The 27,165-nt window shown below is 34.0% G+C and overlaps 1 protein-coding gene across 1 annotated transcript in view; it reads right to left on the minus strand.

Moving 5' to 3' along the window:
• ULK4 (unc-51 like kinase 4) overlaps window positions 1–27,165 on the minus strand; it is a 215,356-nt gene that overhangs the window by 169,686 nt on the left and 18,505 nt on the right. The window contains exons 14-19 of the mRNA XM_008633969.2: window positions 25,811–25,871; window positions 23,715–23,896; window positions 22,241–22,287; window positions 21,348–21,426; window positions 11,099–11,206; window positions 6,693–6,776 (exon numbers count right to left, since the gene is read on the minus strand). Coding sequence (XP_008632191.2) covers window positions 6,693–6,776; window positions 11,099–11,206; window positions 21,348–21,426; window positions 22,241–22,287; window positions 23,715–23,896; window positions 25,811–25,871 — 561 coding nt within the window. The remainder of the gene's footprint in view (window positions 1–6,692; window positions 6,777–11,098; window positions 11,207–21,347; window positions 21,427–22,240; window positions 22,288–23,714; window positions 23,897–25,810; window positions 25,872–27,165) is intronic.

Consider the following 27,165-nt stretch of genomic DNA (forward strand, 5'->3'; position numbering starts at 1 on the left):
TTTTCCTTCTACTGACTTAGTAATTCTAAAACAGAGATTTTAGATGTAGAAATATTTGGAAACCAGTATAATGCTATCAAAAAAAAAAAAAAGAGGCTGTATTCATCATTTTCATGGTAATTCTTCCTGTTGACCCAAAGAACTGCAGCTCTAGTCAAAATGCTTAACAGAAATATCAAAGTCAATTTCCATCTAAACTGGTTACACTCCTTATATAAAAACTCCACTGGTGGATGGTCTTCCTTCTTATTTGCAGACATAAAACCAAAGAGCATTTAGGCTTCTATCTTTTTACAATCTTGATTACTGCAAAATATTGCATTATTTTGACCTATTAAAGACCTAAATATACAAATAGTCATACATGTTTACTAAAATTAAAATTCCGAAAACTTTTTATAAATAATGTTCAGTTTTAATCTTTTTCTGTGAATTATACTTCTGCATTTCAGTCTTTTTGGGGAAGGGGGGGGGTTCAGTAAAAATACATGGATTTATTAAATTGACTACATGCATTTAACAACAGAATCTGTAAATGAAACGTAATAGTCAAGTTAAGTCTCTCATATATGATGATATGCCAACTGGGACTCTACTCCTAATTTAAGCAGCCATAAACACTTAATAAATTAACTATAATCCCATTAATTAATGATAATCAAAGCATTATACAGTGGATAATAGCTGTTAGTAATGTTAACAAGTTTCCAGATGCAATTACAGCCTTTCTTTTCAAAATTTGGTCCCAAAGATGTGCTTTATTTCCTCTCAGCCACTGATGAGTTATGCCCTGTTCCAGACTGTCCTGCTACTTTGACTAGAAAATGGTCATGTATTATCACTGTGCTCTAAAAACTCAATGATGCTGTTGAAGTAATTCTATTTGCTGCCACCTGAGACCTTCCATTTCAGCTCCTCTGATATCTGTTCCTGAGCACTATCTAAGCAACAAGCCTTGTACCATTTTCTGCTTAATTAGCTATCTGCAAGGGAAGCCTGATCTAAACCAATATTTGGCCTCTAGACTAAAGGAGTCATCTGGTGATGTTACCAGGACATAAGTTATTTTAGTGAACAGAAATGGATCTTCAAGATATGAGTAAAGCAGTTCCATATATCAGTAACCCTCTGTCCATATCATGAACTGCATGAAATCTAAAACTACGAATAGAACTGTATAAAAAAAGTAGTACTTTATTTTCAATGGGTTTAGATTTCAACTAGTTTTATAAAGCACACTTAAAGCTCCTAATTTTCAGTCATGTTGAACACTTGCAGATATACCTGTTTCCAGTGAAGTCAGGGATGCTTAGTGAAAAAGAGCCCTCAGTGAAAATGCAAATACCGGAAGGATAAAAAGTTGCTAACTACTCAAAGAAAATGCAAATCAACATCATAAAGAAGTCTACTTCCATTTTTTTGAAATAACTGAATCTACTGGATATTTTTACTGACTGCTATAAATTTAACAGTGCACCAAAAATTTTGGAGGCACTGAAGTTACAGTCATTACGCTAACCAATATACTACCTAAAATAGCATAACTTCATTTTATTAAAGGTTAGGATAAAATATTTTATGATCTTTTTAAAGTAGGTTTACTGATGAAACTAAGGTGCAAGGAGCTGTTGACCCCACTGAAGGCAGAGAGGCCCTGCAGAGAGACCTCCACAAATTAAGAGGTCTGGGCAATCACCAACCATATGAAATTTAAGACGAGCAAGTACCAGATTCTGCACCTGGTTGGGTCAACCCTGGATGTATGGACAGACTGGGGAATGAGATGCTGGAGAGCAGCACCATGGGAAGGGGCCTGGGGCTCCTGGTTGATGGCAAGTTGAACATGAGTCAGCAGTGCCCTGGCAGCCAGGAGGGCCAAGCGTGTCCTGGGGGGCATCAAGCACAGCATCGCCAGCGGGCAAGGGAGGGGATTGTCCCACTCTGCTCTGCACTGGGACAGCCTCACCTTGAGTGCTGGGGGCAGTTTTGAGTGCTAAAATACAAAAGAGACATTAAGCTGTTAAGGGAGTGTCCAAAGGAGGGCAATGAAGATGGTGAAGGACCTTGAGGGAAAGACGTATGAGGAGGGGCTGAGGCCACTTGGTCTGTTCAGCCTGGACAAGAGGAGTGATGGGAGACCTCATTGCAGTCTGCAACTTCCCCATGAGGGGAAGGAGGGGGAGCCACTGATCTCTTCTCTCTGGTGACCAGTGAGAGGAACAGCACGAAGCTGAGTCAGGGGAGGTTTAGGTTGGATATTAGGAAAAGGTTTTTCACCCAGAGGGTGGTTGGGCACTGGAACAGGCTGTCCAGGGAAGTGGTCACAGCACCAAGCCTGATAGAGTTCAACAAGAGTTTGAACAATACTCTCGGGCACACGGTGTGACTCTTAGGGTGTTCTGTGCAGGGCAGGGAGTTGGACTTAATGATCTTTGTGGGTCCCATTCAACTCAGGACATTCTATGATTCTGTGATCTTATATTATACTATATATAGATACATGTACTTGAATAGCAGCATAATACTGATAAATAAACATTAAAGCTGAAGGATTTAGGAAGTAACACTGCATTCCACAAAATTCTTCTAGATCAAGTTTTAGGTACACTTCTTCCTTTAATCTAAGAAGACAGAATAAAAAGAAACTACAAATAATGAAGTAAAGCTGTATCCTCCAAAGCATTCATGATTCTAAGAATTAAGTCTTAGTTTGGCAACAATTTGCAATATAAAGCCTTCAGAGAGAAGAGTAAATATGTTGAAATGAAACTTCTAAATATTTTTCGTGAATTTTTTTTTTAAATTCTGGCAGTAAACTGGAGAATTGATATCTAAAGAAGAAATTAAAGTGATAATGTATATGATTCAGAGAATTACTCTTATCCTATAGGCAGTTCTGCCAGTAAAAAACTGATGTCTAAAGAAATAAAAATGACAATATATATGATTCAAACTGACCCTGTGATAGTATAGGCTGTACTATACTTTCTGAAAAAAACAGTTGTGATTTTATTCTCCTCTCCTCAAAATTCTCCTTTCTCCTCCAAAGTCACTATCGAGGAATGGTTCTGGCTAAGAATATACATTATAGAACATACTGCCTTATCTTATATATTGGCAATTATTTTTTAAAGATTTCTTTTATTATTAAAATTTCTCATTTGTTCAGAACCAAAGCCCTCAGACTTATATCTTGCTCCCTCATAAAGGAAGAAGTCCATACGGAAGAGGGAAATGTGTACTATACAGCTTTCTGGCAAGATGTCATTTATTAAAAATCTTGCTTACACAGTACCTTGCACATCAAAGATACAGAAAATTATCCTCTGTAAACTCCTTCACTATTTCTAATTCAAATATATTCTCCATGTGCCACTCTATAAAATGAGAGGGTTATGCACCTTTTAAAAGCCAGATACAGCAAGTATGTATATATTCATTTATCCATGCAAGTGTATTGCCTGTATTTTTTTTTTTTGACATTATATGAAGTTAATACTAAAATTGCATATAATTGTGTATTTTATATTTACATGCCATTTGTGAACAGAAATGGACAGAAGCCAAGTTTCTGAATGATTTTTCAATGGTTCCACTCTCAGGAAGACTAAAAAGGAGGCTTGCACAGTTTCTTACTTCACTGTCTAGTTTCAGTGAATGACCTTGTCCAAGCAACATAATCCAGACCAAATCAGAGAAGAAATATTATAAAACACATCAAAAATTAGTTTGGATATGGGAATGGTTATCAGTTCTAAGACTAGGGAGGATCTGAAGGAAGGGAGGGGCAAATCCAAGGGACAAATCAGAGAAGAAAGGTGAAAGGATTGACTGGGATGTAAGTGTGAACAGAAGCAAAAGTAAAACAGAAACTAAAGCTGAGATTTCACTTTGATAAGAGTAGGTTGAACCCTAAATGTAATAAAGAGAAAAAAATATATGCAGAGTCAATGACAAGATTCAAATAAGAGACAGGATGATCCATTCAGGGTCAAGTATGTAAGGGTAATTTTAGCAAACTAGTTTTGAATAAACAAAGTAAAATGCATAAAAGGAAAATGGTTGTCACACTAGCATTAGGTACTTAATATTAAATATGAATATCCTTTCTGAAACAGAAAGTATCTTTCATGACTGGATAACATAGGAACTCTAAGAGCCATGCATTCAGGCAGTAGAAATCAGGACCCTGCTATCTTAGAGACTGCACACAAACATTTAGAAGTTGAACTTAGACAAATACAGATGCCTGGAACAGGTATTTTGTGTCACTGTTGGAAACAGTTGTTGATGAAGTTTAGTAAATAAATATCGGAATGTTTACTACATGCATTCTGACAGATCACAACATTATACCAAGACTAAACATGTCAAATCAAGCCTATCATTTGCTCATTTATGAGTGTACCAATTCCCTTATTTTGACACACAACTGAACTAAACTGTTCTTTGCCTGAGTTGAAAATCAGCTTCTGTCTCAAGCTAACAACTCTGAAATGCAGGAAATCTGAACTTGCGTTCCCCTACAGATAAAAGACTTTCCCAATCTTCTACTCCATCACCCTAAAACTCCTTTCACTGACCCATACACTTTTTTGTCACTGTTAGATTTTCAGGCACAGAAGGTATGTGGAAATGACACTACCTGCATTTTCTGAACATTTTGTTCCTTTATAGGCAAATAAAAGGGACACACACATATTTCAAACTTCTTCCTGTTCTACTGTTCTGTTTCAGAGAGCAATTCTGCTTTGATAATGAGAAATCTTATAAAACTTCAGAAACCCAAGAACGCTTCAGAGTAGTTCATAATGAAACTCAAGAACAGTGAACTTACCTTACAAAACTCAAAGCTATATAAACTATAGTACTGAATGACATGAATTGGTTTTATTTTCTTGAATTTTTATTAAATACATCAAATAAAGCTTCTTAACTGGCAATAAAAACTAGAAGTGAGTATTTATAATGCATATAAAATGCACTGTAGTTATTCAGACTTCATTAAAAAAGTTAGTTTGCCATCTTCATAAATACTGAGACAATATGCCAATAATCACTTCAGAAAACATCCTGATGTAAAATTTACTTAACTGAGCTTAGAACAATTCCAATAAATTCATTATTTAATTACATATAATTTTTTTTAAATTATTAATGTAAGAATGCAAAGCTTACCTACATGTAATAAAGAAAAGCTGATGACAAATGTTTTCAGAGCTGCATATCCACAGGACAAGAGGCAATGGCCACAAGTGAAAACTCCAACATAAACAAGTAAAAACTTTTTCTTATGAAGGAGGCCCCGGCATTGCTCAGGGAGATTGTGGGACCATAGTTCTTAGAGACATTCATGAGTTAAATAGACATGTCCCTGAGCATCCTGATCTATTTAGACCTACTGTGAACAGGAGGTTGGATTAGATGACCTCCAAAGGTCCATTCCATACTAAAGTCTTGAATAGTTTTAGAGCTTCAAACACATTTTAAAAAATATGTATCTACACTACAAATGTGCATCCTCACAAACTGAAAGTATATAAACGTGCGGCCATACTTGGCTAGCCTAGACATAACTTTAAATTTATGCTTAATTAAATTTAATTTGAACTATTGCATGGCAAATGCATTTCTATTTTGTGTCACTTTTTCAAGAAAAAATATATCAAGATAAATTATTAAGAAAAATTTGATGTTTCAGGACTAAGAAGTGATTTCATTTTATAGGAATAAATTAGTGCCTTATGGATCTCTTGATTTAGTTTCTGTATACTGTATATTCAGAAACAGCAAGTCTTCCATTACTAAATTTATAATTAAGTAGCATCTCACTACTGTGCCTTAGAGTGACATCTTACTCTAATTATGAGCTGGAAATCATCCACAATACAAACTCAGTCCTGTGTTCTTGGGCACGTGAAGGTTTGAAGATATTAAAATGCATCTAGGCTCTTTCTTTATTAATCACAATCTGTAGGCAATAAAGATCTCAAAAAGGAAGGAAAAAAGGTATTTCCTCTTGCTTTCCACCTTCTAGCAACCTCTGACATGTTTTCTGCCTTGAGCTTTGCCTTGGGCAAAATAAAGTCAAGTGGTCTCATACAAACAGTGAATGTAAACCCTCCACTCAATTCCTTTTCATTTTACAAATGGAACTATATGCATATTTTTCTTCCCTTCTTCTAGCACAGCTAAGCCATCACCACAACCAATGAAGAACACAGTATAGCACCTGTATTGAGAATAAACCTAATTCCTACTTTTTTGCCTCAAAAGAATGCTGACAAGCCAGTAGGGTAACAATGCAGTTTTAAAAAACTGTGTATCATCCACTTCAAGAAAGAACCTTAAATCTTGCTCAAAGATTTACAAATTGCTCAAGAGGGCAGCACAAACTGTCAGAACATTTCTCAAAAGATGCCTACATCATTAATAAATTTCACATTTATTAACAGTAATTTATATTTACCATCCCATTTCCCCCAACACAAGCAGCAATACATAAATGTTGAACGTACAGAGAACAACACTGCATTAATCTCCTGCTTAGGTCATGGTCTTATGATTATTTAAATTCAAGAGCAATACTTGGTTGACAAGGTACTGCAGTGCTGCAGGCTACAATCCTCACACAATGCCTAAAGGGTTATTACTGTGGAGAAATTCTACTGAGGACCATGAAAGAGCCTTACCCCTTCCCGAAGACACCTCATTAGTACAGTGTAAGCAGCTGAGGGAACAGCCCAGCATTCCCTGGGGTGCTCCCCTTTTTCCTCCTGAAATGAAGCCAACGGCACAATTGATTAAGTCAAAAAATCACAACAATCTCAGTCACATAAAAAATGGGTAGCATGTTCTTAATAAGGTTCATATTATATACATTTCAAATTAACATATGCAATTCAATATATTAAATTTCAGGACATTATTATTATTTAATGTTATTTCATATGCAGCACAGAGATTGATATTTTACTATCTTATTTAAACCCATAGCTGATTTAATCTCCAAAATCCATAACAGAATTTGTTCTAATATTTCTGCATTTCATCAATGCATTCTAATTGACACAGACACAAAAAAGTGTCTGTTCTTTCATTCCTCTCAATCATTTTGAGTACTTCAGAAAGAGACAACTGACTGTTTAGACTAGAAATGCTTCTCTTTAAATGTGATTTAATTGTACCAAACAAACAAAAATAATTTATTTTTGGTAGTTTAAAAAAAAAGGTAAACTTTTCTTAGAAAAAAAATGCTCGAAGTCATGTAAAGAGATACTAAGTGTTTAAGAAAATTTACTGTATGGTATAGCCTTCAACACATATGAACACTGTTCCAAGATCTTAATGTGTATTTCCTTGAAATCACCTTGTTAGAGAGGCTAATTCACTACTAGTTGAATAGGGGCTTAATTCTTCCATTAGAAATGAGCTTTACTTCCCCCTGTCCCTGCAGTAGCCTATTGTAAAATTTTAAGTTTAAAAGGAGACACTTGGATATCACCGAGATTTAACTGCAACAACTTCCATATCCAGGCTAGTAACACAGAGCTATTAGCAAGTGGAAAAAATATAGCCTCTTTTGGGAAAGAAAGAGAGAAATAACAGGCATTAGATGGTGTGAAGATGATAGGCCATGAAATCATGAGAAACTTGTTTTAGTAAGCAGACAAAGGATGATAAGCAGTAATTTCTTCAAAAATTATACAATTCTTGAACTCTACTAATTATATTCTCACATTATTTTTAGCATTCTAATTAACTGGTTTTAATAAAAAGCATAGGATGGGCAAGGTGGGGATTAATGATGAAGAAACAAATGATACTTTCTAAATTTGCTGATTTCTGAGTGGCTTACAGTAATTCAACATATATGATATGATCATTTCAGGCATCTAATTAAAGCATGGCAAATGAACATGGAAGACTATTACTGAATTGTCTAGAAAAATTACTTTTCCTTCTTCATTGAAAATGAAACTTTATTTGCCACATATATCCATAGAGAAAATGAGTTTTTTAAATCTCCCATTTGTAAGCTTTGTTTCTGCTAACTTTGCATTAGGAGGAATGGGACAATATAAACAGTAATAACAAGAGTGGCTTGACATCCAACAGACACATCAGATCCACTCCGTTCCACCTCCTCCATCTTATCTGAGTAAGAACATGCTGACAAGGAATCACAGTTTGCCTTCCAAGGCAATTTAAGTTTAATTAAACATTTAAGTTTAAGAAAACACAGTCCAAGTTTCAAGAAAGGAAAGGTACGTTACTTTCAAACAGTCAAAAGTGGAATTTTTTCTACCTGGAAGAGGCAGTACAAGACTAGGAGTAAAAACACTGTTAAAATTACAATCTACGGTGGAACTAGCACAGGTTTGTTTCTCATTGTATTCACCTCATTTAACCAGAAATTCTTTGTAACCATACATATTAAATGTACTATAAAAGAAAAACCTTAAGAAATCATGCAGTCCTAAAACATTAATAGTTCTTCCATTTTTCAAACTGATTAATGACTATCTGCAAGGTTTAATCTGTATTTAGAAATTTAAAAAGGCAAAAGGGGTATGCAACTTAGTATCATTCTTAATTACCTAAACATAATGTACACCATTTGACACTTAATAAACTTAAATATATCAACAAACACTGGGCAATCTTCCTACTTTTTGCTCACAGCCCATGTTGATTTTGATTAAACTTTAGGTTCTGCACCCTAATAACACGAACACCATAAAATGAATAAAAATATTACATAGAACTTGAAAGTTTTCCCCCAAGGCAATCCACTCAAGAGTATCAGAACATACTCCCTGGAGTCTGCTCATGCTACTTGTGAATTGCTCTTGGCTTCTGTTTGGAATAAAAATGCAGAGATGGAGTGTAAGATCTTACTTACGAGATCTCATATATAAGTACACACACAATATCAGAGTTTAGGATTGCACAGGACCATTACCATTATCTGGACATTTCCCAATATTTCTAAGTCATAGAAGTGGCGAATAATGACCCTGTATTTTACCTAATTAATAATCCTGCACCTAACAGCTGAATTTGATTTTAAGTACTTGATAATTTATGATTTACCAAATGTTCATGTGAAAAAGAAATAACCTTTACCATTATTTAATATTAAATTTGTGGCTGTTCCTAGAAATACTTCACTAAACCCCAGAGGGAATAAACTAATAAATAAAATCAGATATGCCCTCAAAAACTTACAGTTTAAATGAAAATATTTAGCAGTTTGATAAAACAATCAAGCAGGCCAAAGAAAGCACAAAACGGAAGGAAACAAGAAAAACAAGTGTATAGTCCTTAATGAATTAGATGCAGTTATGATTTCTTTTTCTTTATTAGTCAAGTCATAAGGCTTTGCTGTTTAAAGATTTAAGTTGGCAATAAACTTTCTTGTTTGATTTGTTATATTACCCCTGACTTGCTATATGACCTTGGTAAGGTCATTCAGCACTACTGTTCAGCAGTTTAATGAGCAACAAAATGCCTACAACACTACAGTATTCTGAAGTTAAATAAGTATAAAATAGAAAATGAAAAGTGCTTTTTTTAAAAAAATTGAAGGGTTAGTATCTCCAAGCATACAAATCACACTGATAGTTTTGAAATTTTACAGACACGGTGTCTTGAGTTCATATCTGCCCAAATATTTATTCCTATACTCTAACATAATGCAACCCATTAATATATATATATTTTTGTGTGTGTGTATATATATATATGTATAAAACTAACCTTGAAACCTGACAGAGTTGCCATTTATATGCAAGTTGTCATGCTTTAAACATTGTGAAGTTCATACACAGACTCAAAAATCTGTCAATTCACATTTTCAGAAGGAGAAAACCTGTGCAAATCATTTTGGTGTTCTATAACCAGTGTTAACAGAATTGTTTCAGCTACCAGAGTTTAATTTCAAAATAAAATCAAGCCATGCAAAATATTCCTGCCAAATATAATTTTCAAGTTGGAGTTTAAAGTTTATTTGTTTGATGATAGCAGGTACAAATCCTTTCTCCTGACAAAAACTGAGAAACTATTAAAACATATAAGCTGTGACTCTGGATGCATTTTTCAGAACATAGTTTCTCATTATAAGTTCTGTGAGTGTGTATTTGACAAATACTTTGGCAATTGTCCAATGAAAATAGGACAATGCTTGTTTTTCTACAAAAACCAAGGCCACCGCTGCATCTTGTGTAACACGCAAAGGAGGTAGCTAAAGAAAATAAAACTTGGAAGTTCAGTGCAAAACTAAAGCCGAAGTAATGATTCATTTGCTACTCTCGCTTCACTACCAACTCACTTGGTAAACTAACGTGTCAGCATTCAGAGCTATTAGATAATGCAGATAATACAAAGGCTTCAGAAAAGCCAAGGTTAGCATTTTCCTGCTTGAAGATAACCCTGTTTCTATTAAATAACAGTATTTTATGCTTTGAATAAGGAAAAAGAAATGTGATGGTTTAAAGGAGCTGTCAACTTCAATTCTTAATACTGACAGTATTTCTTTTCTACAAATAACCTCTGATTTTAATGTGAATCTACTAATAATGTAAACTTTCTAGCCTGAAAGTTTAAATCAGTTTTAATCAGGAATAAACACAAGTCCATTTGAAATTAGTCAGGATCATTCAATTCCTTTTTCACAGTGCTGTGGATCCAACCATGCTACAATAAGGTCTACTATGAACTAGATGTATCGATACACTAATATATTGATTTATTGATATTATAGGCTGTCCTGATACATCCTGTTTAATCAACATCTCTAGTTTAGATGTTCAAATGCTTAGATCTGCCACTTGGAGGCCAGCACTGTTTACGGTAATTGATTTAATCCTTTTATGAAGTTAAAATGCTACACTTGAAGAATGCTGTTTAATTAATCTCAAATGAAGTAAACAATTGAACTAGCATGTTTCTTAAAGTGGAGTAACTATTAGAGAAGATAGAAGGACCAGAAACTTTTGACTATACAAATGACTAAGTAATTTGATTTTTTGGTCTACTTTTCCATGGGAAATGTTTTCACATTTGCCAAATTTGTAAGGATCACTTGCAGTCTTACCTTGCTGGCTATGAGGTAGAGCAGCTCCCCAAGCGCTGGCAGAAAGCATTGCTTCAATTTGCTGTTTCTGAAGTTCTCTCTGATTAGTTCGGTTAAAAGTGTAATTGCCTAAATTAAAACAATCAATTAATAGAACAACATGTGCATTTTGTCAAGCAAAACATACTGCTAAAGGTAAAAAGCTTTATCTCAAATGCCATCTTACTGATACACACTTCACTTATGCTAAAGAGCCATTTGCAAGGGATTTAGCAAGCATTGTAAAAAAGAAAAAATAATTATTACAAAACATTATATATGCAACATGGAGCAAAATGCAATGAGGAATTAGTCAAGGTGACAAATTATCAGCTATCTGTTCTTTTACTTCACTCAGGACAATAGAAATAGATCTGCCAGGTAAAAAATGCTTACTTGCTGTTCCTGCGTTCCTGTCAAAAGATCTGAAAGTTCTCACCATCAGGTTACAAAAAGAACGAACAACAAGAAATCTCTAATGATGTCTTTTGTGTAGATATTATATCAAAGAACTATTGAAGTTTTGTCTCCTGATCTCTAACTTCAAAGGTAACTTACTGTGTAAGAACTGGACATACCATTTTAGATTTTTTGTATTTCATTAATTTCTGTATGCAAAGCATACATACATATATATGCATTTGTGTGTGTATAGATGTGTTGTTTATAAAGAGGAGGTGGAAGGAAATTAGAAAATTTGATTCATCTTGTGCAGGTGACTTTCCCATGCAAAAGTATTTGGCAGTAAAGCACTTTTTCTTCCTTGGAGCACCAAGGAGTTTTTATCCTCAACTTCCCTTGTTTTACTTCACCTTCTGACCTTAGCAGCTTCATAACTCCAATCTTTGTACAGCAAAATCATATCAAAACTGGAAATGTAGTCTTCGAATCAAAGCAAAAAGATCTACTAAACAAACTTTGACCTTGTCCCCATTTTTTTAATGTAGTGGTGTGGTCATCAACTGTTTTCTTTAACTGTTTTCAGAGCATTTCTACACATTTTATTCAGGAACTTTAATTAGCCATCATTCCAGAGAGAACTTTTACTTCCATATTTAATAAATAAGTATATTGGTAGGTTTTAAAGATTCTAGTATCTCAGCTTGAGAAAGTAGTAGTCAAGTAAGTTGATTCAAGCGCAATTCTGCACTAAATGATGAACACATAATGACAGCATTTTCTCCTTTATTAGATTTCCTTTCTACAGCTATACAGAATTACTCTTGCTTTTGTGATGAAATATATTTTGAGAACTACTTTGATTGTATAATCAATACCATTAAAAGCACCTTGTCACTGTGGCATAAATAGAGAGTACACATACCCAGTTAACATCCCTCAACTTTGCCTCTTTACACTGAGGGTGAACCTGCCCTGAGATAGTACTTAACCGTACAAAATTGATGAACTGTGTGATAACATGAGCTGCTGACCATAGTTCCAGCAGACTAGCTAGGGACATCAAATCATCATGACACCTAAGTTGCATTGGTTTGTTTACAGGCAGAACTTAAAGAAAATACAAATCAATTTGTACATCTGCTATAAAGGATCAAGGCAGGCTGCTCAAAATTACCAGTTTTAATGGTGAATCTCAACAGCAGAAAACCCTGTATCAACACTAATACTGGTTTGCATCTGCAATACTTGCTTTGCCAAAGCATGGTTAATATATTGGTAAATTTTGATGACACATTATCTAAATACATTTATGTGTGCAATCCTACAATTTTCTAAATTCTACATTCTATTAAATAAAAGCATGATTTAACCTTTGTGTGTAGTAAATTATATATTCACTATATTCACTTGCACTAAGTTCTGTTTGGCTGCCTTACTGCTCAACTGAAGTTTAACAAAACAGTCATTACCAATAAATATACTGCATAGAGTATCCATCTTCTGTATTTTGGGGTTTGTTTGTCATTAAAATTAAGAATTTAAGATTTAAAATTAATGAAAATTAAATCCAAGAACAATATTTCATATTGGTGAACAGAAATTATTGTTTCTCACTCTCCTTCAAGATTCCAGGAAAAGTTATTATTCTTATTCTGAAGAGATTCTAGTTATTATTTTTATTCTAAAGTGATAAGAAAAGGAAGTAATTCTTCTCATATTCCAATTCCTACTCTTTTCTCATATATGAATGAAAAAAGAGGTAAAACTGAGTTAACAAAATTCAAATTAAGAAGTAATTTCCTTTCTTGTGCACTAAAAAAACCTGCCAAAAAGCTAGTCAACACTGCAATAAATTCAAGTTTTTATTTGAAAAAAACTGTTTATGAAACAAGAAGGAAGGTGTGTCTGAAGAAATCTGAGCTATTAGTCACTGATTTGCGCTTAAGTTGTTACCTCTGTTACAGAGAAACAGAAGTTGCACGAAACTTATAGTTCTCATCATCATATATTATATAATACATTTGTCCACTACAGGTTAATTTTAGTAACTGTAAGAAGATCCATAACAAGAATGGAGTACTATGGCAGAAGGCATTGAACATGAAGTAACTACCACACGTCACAGAGGATACTCATAATCTCTCATATACAAGACTTTATTTACCTCACTCAGATAACGGCCTCATTTTCTCTAGAGAGCACACAGAGTACAGAATTGCCCTGTGATTTCCCTTCCTTCACAGAACACAATTAAACAATTAAATGTTACACAAGTGCAGGAAATGGGGTTCACAGAATAAATCACATACTGAACTGGCAGAGTGTCTGTGCCAATAACCTATTTAAGATTTTCCTGTGTCCTCTGCAGTGGAACCTATGAAACAGGAAGTCATGATTCATCATCTATATTAAAAATAAAATTATATAGAAACACAAATGTTTTTATAAAAAACATTTAATGTTATATAATATACAGTGTTCATCATTTCACGAACACATTTTAAATGACCTAAAATAGGAAGACAAACTATCCTGCTCTTGACAGGACACTTCTAATATTGACAACTGTGATTTGCACAAGATTGAAAATATTCTTTCATCCTTTCATAAGGAAAAAATATAAGACCTGAAAAAAAAAATCTGCTAGACACTTTGATTCAATGTTAAAGGGTGGTATACATTTTAGGTAAAGAAAGTACCACAGTGTGTGGGGGAAAATGCACAACAGAAAAATCAAATTTATTTTAACTACAGACTGACAAAAAAGTCTCCTTCTTATCTGTAGTACATTCTTTTTCTTTTCAACCTGCCTACATTTTCCCGTTCGTAGAAGTAGATAGTAATGAACTGCAAGTCCTACACTGTCTAGTAAAAGCATCTTCAATTTAATAAATTATCTACACCTTTTACACTAGCTGCCAAACTGAATAGATTTAGTATAGCTATAAGAAAAAAATAAATAAGAAAGTTTCGTATCTGGATAGACAATCATTGCCTTAATTTACAACAATAGTGTGTGGAGTTGATCTATTACCTGTGGCAGATTCTCAATCTATTTCAAGCTGTATCTAGAAGTTTCCCTGCAGTTTCAAGAGTCCAGACGCGAAAATTAAAGCATATTCAAAAAAGGAAGGTATTTTATACCTTAAGTTGGAGAGTGGCAATGTACAGATTTACCACATTACTACATCTTTGATCTATTAGTATGACTGTCTGCAAGTATTAGTGGAAATTAAAATATATTTGTAATTCTGCAAACCCTTACAGTGATAAAAGCTGTCCATGCCTCAAGCATAATGGCAATTATTTTTTAGTTGATTTTCTTGTGAGTACATACACACTGTGTAATGTGGGCAAGTAATGGCAAAGCAATCTGACTTTCCTCTGAGAAAAGCAATCTCACCACGCTGAGAAAGTATGCCATGGTTTTATTGCCACTAACCAGAAAAGAAACTAGAGTAACATTCATACCAAGTACTCATCTTTAAAAGGGTACATGAAAAAAACCCAAAACTACCAGCTTTCTCTGAACATCTCGACTCAAACTGGATCATGAAGTAAAGAGGACTGAAGAGAAGTCTGACCATCAGACTATAGATGTGGCATTACTGCTCTCCAGAATGTAGGGGGGGAAAAAAAGAAAGAAAATGAAAAACATATTGCAACTCCTCTAGGGAACAACATAAGATGGAGGTGTAACACTTTTCCAGGTGGAAGACAATGCAAAATTGATTCATTACGAAAACTCTTATCTTTTCAACTTTTCCTTAACTGCTGGAGGAAGAGGCCTTAGTAGATGAGTGGCCAAACCAGATGTTATGAACTCAAAAGGAGGTTCAACTTGCTTTGGAATCCACTCAAGGTCTCAAAGGGATAAAATCAGAAACAAATAATAGCAATATAAATCTGCTATGTTTACTAACAAATCAAAAATGCATGTAGAAGTCCTGTTAACAAGCTTTGGAGTTTGTTTGTTTTTATTTTTAAGAAAAAGAAAAGTTATTTCTTCTAGTCTGTCATGACAGTTGTATGACTACAAGAGCTCAGTTGCAGATGTTCATGAATGCATCTGATTTCTACCCCAGCCCTTAAGTTGGAAGGTTTTTAATGACAGGAAGGACCAGGTAAAAATACTTGCCTCTAACTGCAAAGAGATCTTGTTTTCATTTATGCCAAGGGCAAGGAATGAAAAAGATTTCTCAGGAGCCCAAAAAGCAAAGATTTCTGACTTCAAAACTGAGGCCAGTGGCAACCAACTGAAGCTGGTTTACATCTAGAGATGCAAACAAACTAGAAATCAGTCTCCACAGAATAAGGGTTGGAAGGAACATCCAAGGAAGTGGTATTTTTCTTTCTTTTTTCCTCTTCTCTTTCTTGTTTTTACTTTATTCATAAATTGATTTGATGTTACTCTAAGTCATCATCTTCTTCCAAGCAGTGGCCCTGTTACCCATGTTTTAGAAGCCATGCTGATGACACTCAAAGACCAATGCCTAGCAATAAAATATTCATGTAGAATATTTTAGATTGATCATTTCTACACAGAATATCTCATATTTTTAAAAAAAATTATAGGGGATTTTCCACAAATTTTCTTTGAAATTAGTCCACTCTGAGTATTGCAAATTCCTTCATTCTGCTCAGTGAAGACACAAGCTGGACGAAACAATAGTTCTTCCCTACAGAATTCTTTTCTAAATGTGTTTCAGACTAAAATAACTTTTTTTCTTTCCCCAGATGATAGCTGAAATGTCTGGTATTTAGAGGAAAAGCTAGGACTACAACTAATATACAAATGATCTTGCCTAATACTAAGTCTGGTTTGAGTGTCTTTTAGTGCAGTAATCAGAAGACATCAGAAAACTAGGCTTTTCAGCTACCACCAGTGTGCAATTTCTATCATAAAACACACTGTAGCCTAATTGTGTCAATCAAGCGTCTGCTTTGAAGCAAAAGAGCAGATTATTTTCTTCTGTTCCTAGTCTACAATTTGATTAATTCACAAGTGCAAGACAAAAGGAGGTGGAAGAAGGGCTCTCTTTTAGGTTAATTCTTTAAGGAATGCACTTAGTTGGAAGAACTAAACAGTTCAGTGTGCAAATTGTACAACAACTTGCATAGACCCAAAGCTGGTTGGTTCAAAAGATAATTAAAGTACCAAAAATATATTAAAACCAAATTCTCAGCTATGTCAAGCTTTAATTAAAAAAAAAAAAAAAAGAACTTCGAGTATGGCACAAAGAATTGCAATATTATATGATGTGACTTTGCAAACATCACACAGACAATATCAAAATTATGTCAGGAAATATTTAAGGCCTTACACAGATATATGTTTTCTAAAGTAATGGAAAAAATAATTTGTTTCATGTCAAGAAGCTTAGACACAAATTTTTTTCCATGTGGTCTCTCTTGCCCAGAGACAGAATGCCAACTGCACATTTCATTTTTGGTACGTATTTGATGGTTCTGCTGATACTGTAGCAATGTAAGAAAGCAAATATTTCACTTCTTCCACAGAAAAGAAAATGTTCCTGCTAAGTTATTTTAACTACAGAAACAATATTCTATCTAGTTCACCTAGCCTGTCACACCCCAAATGCATCTCCAGTGTATATGACATATATGACATATATGACATATATACATATCACTACCAGAGATATAGATATTTATCTACTGAAGGAAAGGGTCCTAGGGGCACAGACCTTCCTCATCCCAAAAATAACAGACTTGTAGAAAAAAACCAAAAACAACACAGCAGTTTTACTATCACAATAACTAAATTGAAGACTATTACAAACAGATATACTGGCAGCACCAGTGATATAATTTTAATGGAAAAATGTACTATTTTGTCTCTCAAAGAAAATAGAGTAAATTTACTGGAAAATGAAAAGAGTGTCAATTAAATGTGTTTTAAAATGCTAGAGTCTTTGCTTCAGTCAGGCAATTAATTTAGGAAAATTGCAAAAAGTTGTTTCATCATGCAATCAGCAATGTATTTTTTCTCCTTCCTAGTTGAAAATTTCCTTGTTTTCTACTACCAGTTTGGTTTGGACTTCAAACATGAAGCAAGCCCAATTAATTGGATTGATAAAAATAATTTTTTGAGAGAGGAAAAGGAGAATCTTCAATTATGATAAAACGTCTTAATGTTTTCTCCAACAATCCAGAATTGCCATGCCTGACATATTCACTGGTAATTTAATTATATTTCCATTTTCTGTTTATTAATTCAGAAGAACTTTTCTCAAACACACCATGAGTTTCTGCTAATTTACCTGAAAAATGTTAATTTTTCATTTGTCTTCCTGCCACGTGCCCCAGGCAAGTATGTAAGTTATAATTCAGTGAACCAGGTTGTTGAAAATAAATTGAATAAATTTATTATAGAGGTTGAAAGTTTACCAGAAGTCACTCCAAAAACTTAAATGGAACCCCCTCTCACTGTTACCAAAGTATTAAGTGACAATCCTGATCATGTCAGAAAGATAACTGTAAGGTTTTAAGCAATTAAAAAAATATGTCTGTATATGAACATGTGTAAATACTCACACACACACTCTCCTACAGATTCTATCACCTGACTACAGATTTTTTAAATTCAGGTGGATTTCGTTTTGTATTGGCTTTTTTCCACGTAAGAGATATCAGATCAAAACAAGGAAAGGGCCCTTGGAGAAAACAAGGATACACTAAAATTATGATCATTTGTGAGAAGACTTAAAAGGTCATTTTACAATAAAACAACATCAAAACTAAATAGGTTTGGAATAAATAGCTGAATCAAACCATTTTTATTTGAAACTTACTACAATATGGGCAGACATGGACAGGCCTAGAAACAGGAGTTATCAGAGAGGTAAGCCAGGAACCTGACTTAAAATTGGTGTTTTGTATGAATTTGAATGATAACAAACTGTAGACCTTGAAGGATGTAGACACAATCAGCTAGCTAGTGTATACATAGGAGTTTACAGGTCATAAAACTGCACCTGTAACAATACAGCTGCTTTCCAGCCGTGGAAAATAACCACTAAATTGCACTTTAACAAAAAGTCAGAAATAAAAAGGCTCAAATTATTTGGAGTTTCAATTTGGATGAAAACAGAAATCTGGATATTTCACCACTTTGACAAAGGACTCAAAGCTCAATATTATGAAGATACTCTGATACGCTGTCATCCTCCATTTGGGGTATTCCGTTTATTAATTTGGCCATAGAATACATTAAGCCAAAGGCTTTGCAAAGAAGCTTGCAGTGTGAAGGCTGCAGCAGGTTCTCTGAACCCCTTAAACACTCAGTAGAGCACTGGGCCCAGATCTGTTAAAAACACAGGCACAACTGCCTAGGCCATAGTGTGAGACTGATATTCCCAACTAGCAAACTTGAAAAAGGTAAGGAAAAGGACAAGATTTTGCCACCGAGAAGGCCAGGCAGACAACGACTCCAGGGCGGTCTCCTACCAGACAGAGAAGGACACTGCTCCCTGACATGGAGGCAAACTGTTAAGTTGCTCTACCATCTCCTCTGTAAAATAATAAACTGAGTCTGAAATGTCACATCAGAGTGGCTGCATCCTAGGTGGCAGAGGGCCCAGTATATTCACAGAAAGGAAAGGACAATCGCTTCTGTTAATAAATACACCAAATTAGATATACATGGAAACAAGCCTTCCTAACTATGGAAGAATTTTTTCCTGTAAGATGAAGAACAGAATCCTGGAAAGAATGGGGTATTTTAATTGAATTTTAATAACCAGTTTCAAAATCTAAATACAAAAATAAAACTTTAAAGTTCAGGTGTTTTCATAAGATAACTAGGAATAAATAATAGAAAATCATGTTTCAGATTCATAAAGGGCAATTCCATGGGGGAAAAAATTATATTAAGTCAGGAAAAAACATATGACCTATTAAAATCTTTAATTGCAGCTGCACAATAGAAGAAATTGCACATAAAATGTCTTCATCTGCAGCTATACAAGAGATCAATTCCCCTACTGTTTTCTAAGATCAGTGTCATATTTTTCTAATCAATGCAATATACTTCTTGAAAATACTTAACTGGAAATAGATCAGCTGCAATTGAATTTAAAGGTATAAATATTCATTTATTCTAATTTTTTCTAATATGACCTACATATTTGAATATATCAGCAGAATAAAGATAGTACACTGTTCCACGCTTGTCTAGTGTGTGAAACAGTAGTTTCCTTGCATTTTGTTTTGTGTTTTAGTGACCTCTGGTGGTTACTTTCAAAGGAAAGTCCTGTACCCTGATTGCCTGAAAAAAAACTTTAAAAACCCCCAAAACATTAATTTTTCAAAGATAAATAAATTAAAGCTTTTTGGCATGTAGTATGTGAAAGTTTACTTTAGCCTGTAAAATGAGAAGGAGTCTTCTTTTCTTTCCTGAAGTTTTTCTGCCTCTTCAGGGCTTAATGTTACTACTATTTATAAAACCATTTTGACAAAAACAACAAAAACATAATGGTACAGATTCAACCTCAGAGACAGAGGAACTATCCTTAAATAAATGTCTAAATGGGTAGAAAGCAGTAGGGTGTAGAAATGAAGAGTCAGCTTTTAATATAAGGGCCAGCAGTGGCAACCTGCACGAGTCTCTACTATGTCCTGTGCTACTTTAAAAGTACAAAATAAATTGTAAATAAGTGATGAGTTTACAATGAGGTAACAAAAAAGCTGCAAAGGGGCCATGACTGAGTGATAAAAACTGGAAAGAAAACTTGATATAGATAACACAGTACACATATGGGGCAAAAATAATGCCAAAATCACATCTCCACAAGCTCTCAACTGACTTTTCACACTGGGAAATAAATTTTGGCGCTAAAGCAGATCACCTCTATTTAGAAGGTCAAAAAATCAAAAAGTATTAGCAGTTACTAGGAATGGAAGAGGAAAGAAAACACAAAAAACCCTTCCAACAGATAGATCTCCTATACCTTCAGACTGAGACCTGGATCACAGAGTGTCATTTCACATTATGTTGTTCTGACTAGCTACAGCTTGATTTTGACACTTCCTAGATCCCAACAGCCACCAATAAACTTTACCTGGAGCATCAGATGACTCATGTAAGACGATAAATTACAGCAGTATATTTAATTCTGTATATAATGCTGATAGAAAGGTTTGCTTTGTGGTGGGTTTTTTTAAGCATCACACAATATAAAATAGCTGACAGTCAGCAAGAATGTTCAACCAGCTCACAGGTTCCTCTGAAGGGAGCAGAAGGGAACACAACTCTGTAGATGAGATACTCCTAAATGACTCCTTCCTACATTTCCTATAAATGAACTAATACATTTTGTGTACTGCCTACAGTTATTTGATTCTACATTATATAGGCAAAAATATATTTGAAGACATGAAAATATTAGAATTCAATGGTTTTTTCCTCATTCCAATTTTGTGTAAGCACTAAAATCTTTTTAGTTCAGAAATATTACTTTGAGAGAAAAAAACTGGAATCAATGTCATTAAATAAAGCACAAATGTGTCAACAATTTCTTCTTTCTACATGCACAAGAAGTATGACAGCAACTATTTGATTTTATTAAAAGGAGATAAAAATAATATTTTATCATTGGTGGCCACAGGTTAGTAAAGATCAGAACTACAACTACATAGAATAAGGTTGTAAATTTATACATTAAAATAACTGATTATATTACACTCTACACATATGAGTTAAAAAAAAAGCAGGATTCAAAACAAAAAAAGCTGTGAAAGCTTCTGACATAAATATTAAAGCATTAACAAAACTCCCTGCTAAAAAAAAAAGAAAAAGGAAAGTTACCTCAGAAACAGGTACATTTTCTCCAAGTCCAGATGTGTGTAATGCCAGTAAACCAATCACTCGAGCAACATTAGCACGTCTGTGTATCAAATAAATATTTTGTAGGTGCAGAAAAAGTATTTACAAAATACTACAAAAACAATTATATCTTGTTTATATTCTACACAGGTTGCTAAGGGCAGGAAAAATTTGACATCCTACTTACAGCTCAGATTTTCTTCTTATTTCTATTTTCTTTGTATCAACAAGTTATTTCAGTGTTTCAGCCCAATTTAGCAGTAAATATATGCATAAAGACATTTCTCTAGCTCTGAAGAGTGAAGATTCTTTCGTTTGTTAGGATTACTAGTAGTAACACTCATGCTCAGTTTTTATACAATACAGAAAACCCCTACAGATAATTTAGGCTTTTCAGGATAGCTGACAAAACAGAAATTAAATCTGTACCAGCAAATCAATTTTAAATATTTCATTGAAGGAAAAAATTGGAATAATAAAATCACTATTTATCAAACAAACAGCAGAGGGCACTATCACATTGAACGATTCCTGACAGGTACTGGAAGAAAAAGCTACCATTAGTTATTTTACTCTATTGTGGTACGGAGTTATTTTATTCAGTGGTTTTAAGTTACTATTTGATATACTAAGTTATATAATATCTAGATAAAATTTTTGAGATTTTCTATAATCTTTGGTGCTGTAGAATAGCAATATATTAATTCAATGCTGAAAAAAATCCATTTCATATCCACCATCATACTGCCAGTCAGATACCACAGCAGTCTGACAAGCTAAAACACTCCTCAAATAACATGTTAACGAATATCTTCAATAGAATTCAGTGACAATTCTGTACTTGAACATATTAATTTAGAATAGTTGTTACTTACATATCCCAGTTGGAGGCTGCACGCAACTGCTGTATCAATATTGGGAACTATAGTTTAAAGAACATAAATAAACATCAGTGCATTTCAATGATCTGATAGTTCCAAATTATAAACCAAAAAATCAAAATATCAGCAATTTCATAAAAATTTATTTGGATAACATTTGGTAAGAGTATTATCACAGACAAATACTATAGATATTGTACAAACACTGATTAAAGAAATAAAAATAAAAAAGCCTGAATGGAAAAATACTAATATTTTCCTTTATTTTTGCCTTAAACTCAACTACTAAACATATATCAGCACGTTAGAAATCTTTTTCATTCTGAATAATGCTATTCAGAGGAAGAAGGTCTGATACTTTCACCTACAAGCACAGAGATCATCATATAGTATTATGAAACAAATATTAAATAATTTTGTGAGTCTGTGAATCAAAATAGTTGGCAAGTACTAGAATAATGAATGGTAACATATATAAACAGCCACTTAAAGACCAAACTGCATGATTATTAATTCATTTCTAAAATATTCTGTTAATTGGCAATTCAGTTACAGGATTATTGCTCCCCTTGCTCCAAATTATCCAATGATAATAGAATACACCTTCCAGCAATTCTGTTTCTGGTTTTCACAAGAATGCCATGGCATAAGACCTACCCCTGCTTCCAACCTAAATGCACTTCATCCAGTTTTCTGGTAGTGCAATTTTTCCTTTAGTATCTCATATCCAAAAGTAACTTGTCAGCTTCTGACTTAGGTAGATTATTACAAATGTAGGAGAGCAAAGTAGTTTACTTTCTATTAAATAAAATGAAAAGTGCTCATCTTAGGATAGCTTCTGTGATACTTTTATATAACGGGGGAAAAAAAGGTCTATTTCTCTTCTGCACATGCAAGACTTGAAGAAATATGTTAAACCACTACAGAGCATACTAGTAAAATTATTTGGTAGAAAATGGTTTTTGATACATGAAACCCCGAAACAGACTCTTCAGAGAGCATGGTCACTCTTTGAAGCCCTGCTTACTGTAAATTTTACTGCCTGTTCCTTGGAAAGCTTGCTGGCTTTTCTTTACAGACATATGACCAAATAAACTTAATTTAACAATTCATACATGGACTCCTTACAGTATCCTATGACACTTAATGATTTACAAAGACTAATTTTTCATCATACAGTATTTTACACTCTTCATGAAGGTTAGTTTTTACCCCAACATTTTCCCTAATACAACAAAACTAAATGTAAATGTATCTGAAATCTAAGAGAAAGAATTTGTTTCCCTAAGCTCTTTTAAAAAACCTGACATGGAATTTAGTAATTTTTCCTTTTTTTTTTTACTTGATTTAACATCATATTTTTGCCAGTACACTGTTGATTTCTTCAAATATAACTAAAAGCAGCTAATTTTTGATACAATGGCAAATATGTAAACCATGTTGATACTTTTAAAGCTTTATTGTTTACCAGCTGAGAGCTAGTCAGCCTGCTTGCAATCTCCTTGTGGACAGCCAAAGTGCACAGATAGTACAGTAAGTTCAGTTTCGAACGTGCTGCTCCTGTATTCTTTTCACTGGAGTCAAGCAGTGAACACACTCGTTTCAAGAAGTTATTCCAGTCCATGTCTTTCATAGATGACAACTTCTCAACTAACCATAAGAGGAAAACAAATAGTTAAAGATAATGATCTCTGGTGTAGCTTTAACATACTACAAAGTAACATCACCACGAATAAGTAAGTTCCAAAGTTTGAATCTAATTATAATTTTAGTACTTAAAATATTAAAGAAGCATGTTAGAATTCATGTCTGAAGATTATAGAAATCAAAAAGGTAGCAAGAAGAGAAACAAAGGATAAAAATCCAGCAATAAAAGCCTCAAAACATTTTTGAAAGTGCAAACCTGCTAAGTCCTTCATTTAAGGAAACATTTAGTGGGATTATACTTAGGAAAGGTAGCAGCTGTCCTTTATCATTACTAATTCTTAATACGTAAGTGCAGTTTCCTAAAAGTAAAATTTGGGGCAAAATCTAACGAAAGCAGTGAAATCCCCTCACAATAAATAAACTGAAAACATGTATAATCACTCCTATAGGTTGGTATCCACCTAGCCAAGACTTAGCAACTCAGAACATGAATGACTTCAGAAGGAGCACAAAGAAATCAAAGACACTTGGACAATTAACATAGATCCTGTGGTTCAATTCATTGACCACTGAACACGAATTGAGATTTTTTTCAGACTTATCAGTCTCAACAGTTAATTTCAATCTAGCAGCCATACATTCCCTCTGTTTTGGTAGTTATTTATCAATAGCTTATCTGCCATCCTGATACGCTCCAGTATAGAATATTTAAAAGCATGTTTTCTGTCTTTCATGCCAATTTTACACTTAAGTAACACCACCTTCTAATGCAGGCAAATCAACACCAGCAGAGGTGAAAACATGTTTAGCTCTCAGGTATTCAACTAATTTTTCTATATTATCTTTAATATTACTTCTGAGAAGCATCAAATTCAGTATCTTCAAAACATTCAGAAAGTTGTCCAGAAAAAAGCTACAACTCTGAAAACATTACAACAACAAAAAACACTGTCCCATATTAAATAAATACTGACAACAGTTAAACATATCAGAACATCAGTGTGGTAACTACTTAAATGCAATATGAAATACAATATTTCCCTTAGGCAGTGGAATCTGATCATTTTTGGATGAATCAAATTAAAAACATTTTCGATTACAGTCTTGACTGGGAGATTGAGGGATGTTGTGTTCCTTTCCAACCATAAAATTTCTTCAACAAATTAAGTTTTCAAAACACATACTTTATGGAAAGGTGAACTCTTATGCCTAGGAAGAGGTTCTGTGTGAATTCTAGAAGGACTATATAGCTGTCTGATATCCCTCTTCAAGCACAGTCCAGTATCTCCCTTAAAAAGACTAGAGGAAATATTCCAGGAGAAGAAATGTTGTACTCATGACAATGAGCAGACTCTAGTTTTCAGAAATATTTCTAGACATTGAAAATTAACAACAACAAAAAGAAAAACCCCAAAAAACTTCACATTATCTTTTGGGACATGAGTGACATAACATTTCATGATTAAAGGTGGGACTGGCAAGGCTGCCTAGTATTGTGGCTGATCAACACTGCTCATTTTAAGATCCTGTTGCCACTTGTTACCATGCATTTGTCAAATTTTAATATATTTGGTTGAATATTTCAGTTTAAATCTCTCAGTTGGAAATAAAGATGCTGGTTTTCCCACACTAAAACATTGATGACTGTCTCATGGCAAAAGTTTTTGAGCACAGGCTTGTAACTGAAGAAGGCAGAAGAGAAAGGAATGTCATTTAACTGTTCATACCTGAAAAGGCTACTCAAAATTGGTCTAGCTAAAAACATTATAAAAACATATACACAACTATAGTTTCAGAAAAAAATAAGAGTTCTGAAACTGTGACCATGTATAATCTACAAGGGGAGGCTACAGTTCTTACAATAGCAAGTTACAGCAGCACATGCAGAACTTGTTAAAACCTTCAGCAGATCCATACCTGAATATGCTGGGATGTGTAAAGTTTTCGAGTCAAATCTAACTGGTACTTGCTTCATTATCTGGAAAAATAAACAAACACATTACAACTAGTTTTAATACATTTCTAGAAAATCTCTAAGTAGGTGAACGTGAGAACACAAATGTGCAAAATTTGTACAGGATGGGTGTACATACTACTGCTCATTACTGAGGAATTTTCCATTGTTTTCTGGTATGTATTTCTTCCAAGCAAACATTTGAGATCCAACCCTATGGTTTTTATATAATTATATTGCTAGTATTTCCATTTAAGTGATTTTTTAAATGGGATTACAAAATTACCGGACTTTTTCAGTTTACGTTTTTATCTTGCTTGTATGCAGAAAAATACTTGCATTTGGGTTTCAAAAGCTCCTAAAGGAACTATGCAGGTGACAGCACATGAAAAGTTTTAGCAATTCATTTCCATACAGTAAATACATGTATACACTAGACCATTCCAGAATATAAAAAGTATTATTATCAACAGCTAATCACTCATAAGGTATGGGGATTTTTTCCCTGCAAAACCATCATTTTCTGGTAGATCACGAAATTGGATGACTGCTCAGTAACTGAGCATTTGAGTGTGATTTTCAGTAAATAAAGGATTTTTAAAAAGGCAACTGTGTAATGGAATTTAGCCTTTGACAGATGAAGTCTAAGTGTAAATAGAGAGCTATTTTCTAAAAAAGGCCCTCAATTCCACAGATCTGCAGAACAGAGGGAAATTTTATAATATAAGCTGACACTTCAGCTTTTAAGATTCTGCCAACATCTAGTAAATCCCTTTCCAGGAGATTAAATTGCAAGGTCTTCAGATTTACCAGGTGTCAGTATCATCCTTTAATCTGAAAAGCAGACTAAAGAGTCATCACCAAGCAGGCAGTGACTCTGATTACATGTCCCTGGAACTTAGTGGGCTATTCTGCATTAATTCTGAGTCTGGCATTGCATGGTAAGGAGATTATTATTACATGAGCACATCAGTATGTGCATCTACCCCTAATCTCATCTCTTATACTTGTAGTAAGAAGAGAAGCAGTGAAGGCCTAAGGCTTTGTGTCAGAGTCCTGAGACACAACTGAGGAATTAACAGTGGTAACATTCAAACACATAATTACCTCTGAAATTCTCCACTAAGAACAATGTCTCTCATCCCAAACACAATAAAAGAGTACTCCTTCATAGTTACTTTATCTAGCTGTGTAAGATTCTTAGTTTTTGAAAGAGTTAAACAAACCAAAAGAATTTTTAATACTAAAGCAATACAGCAACTAAAAGCTGTAAGACATTCCTAATGAGTTTAGATGTTCACTTCCAATGAAAAATGTT

Source organism: Corvus brachyrhynchos, unplaced genomic scaffold (assembly GCF_000691975.1).
Source record: "Corvus brachyrhynchos isolate BGI_N302 unplaced genomic scaffold, ASM69197v1 scaffold94, whole genome shotgun sequence".
NCBI classification, from domain to species: Eukaryota; Metazoa; Chordata; class Aves; order Passeriformes; family Corvidae; genus Corvus; species Corvus brachyrhynchos.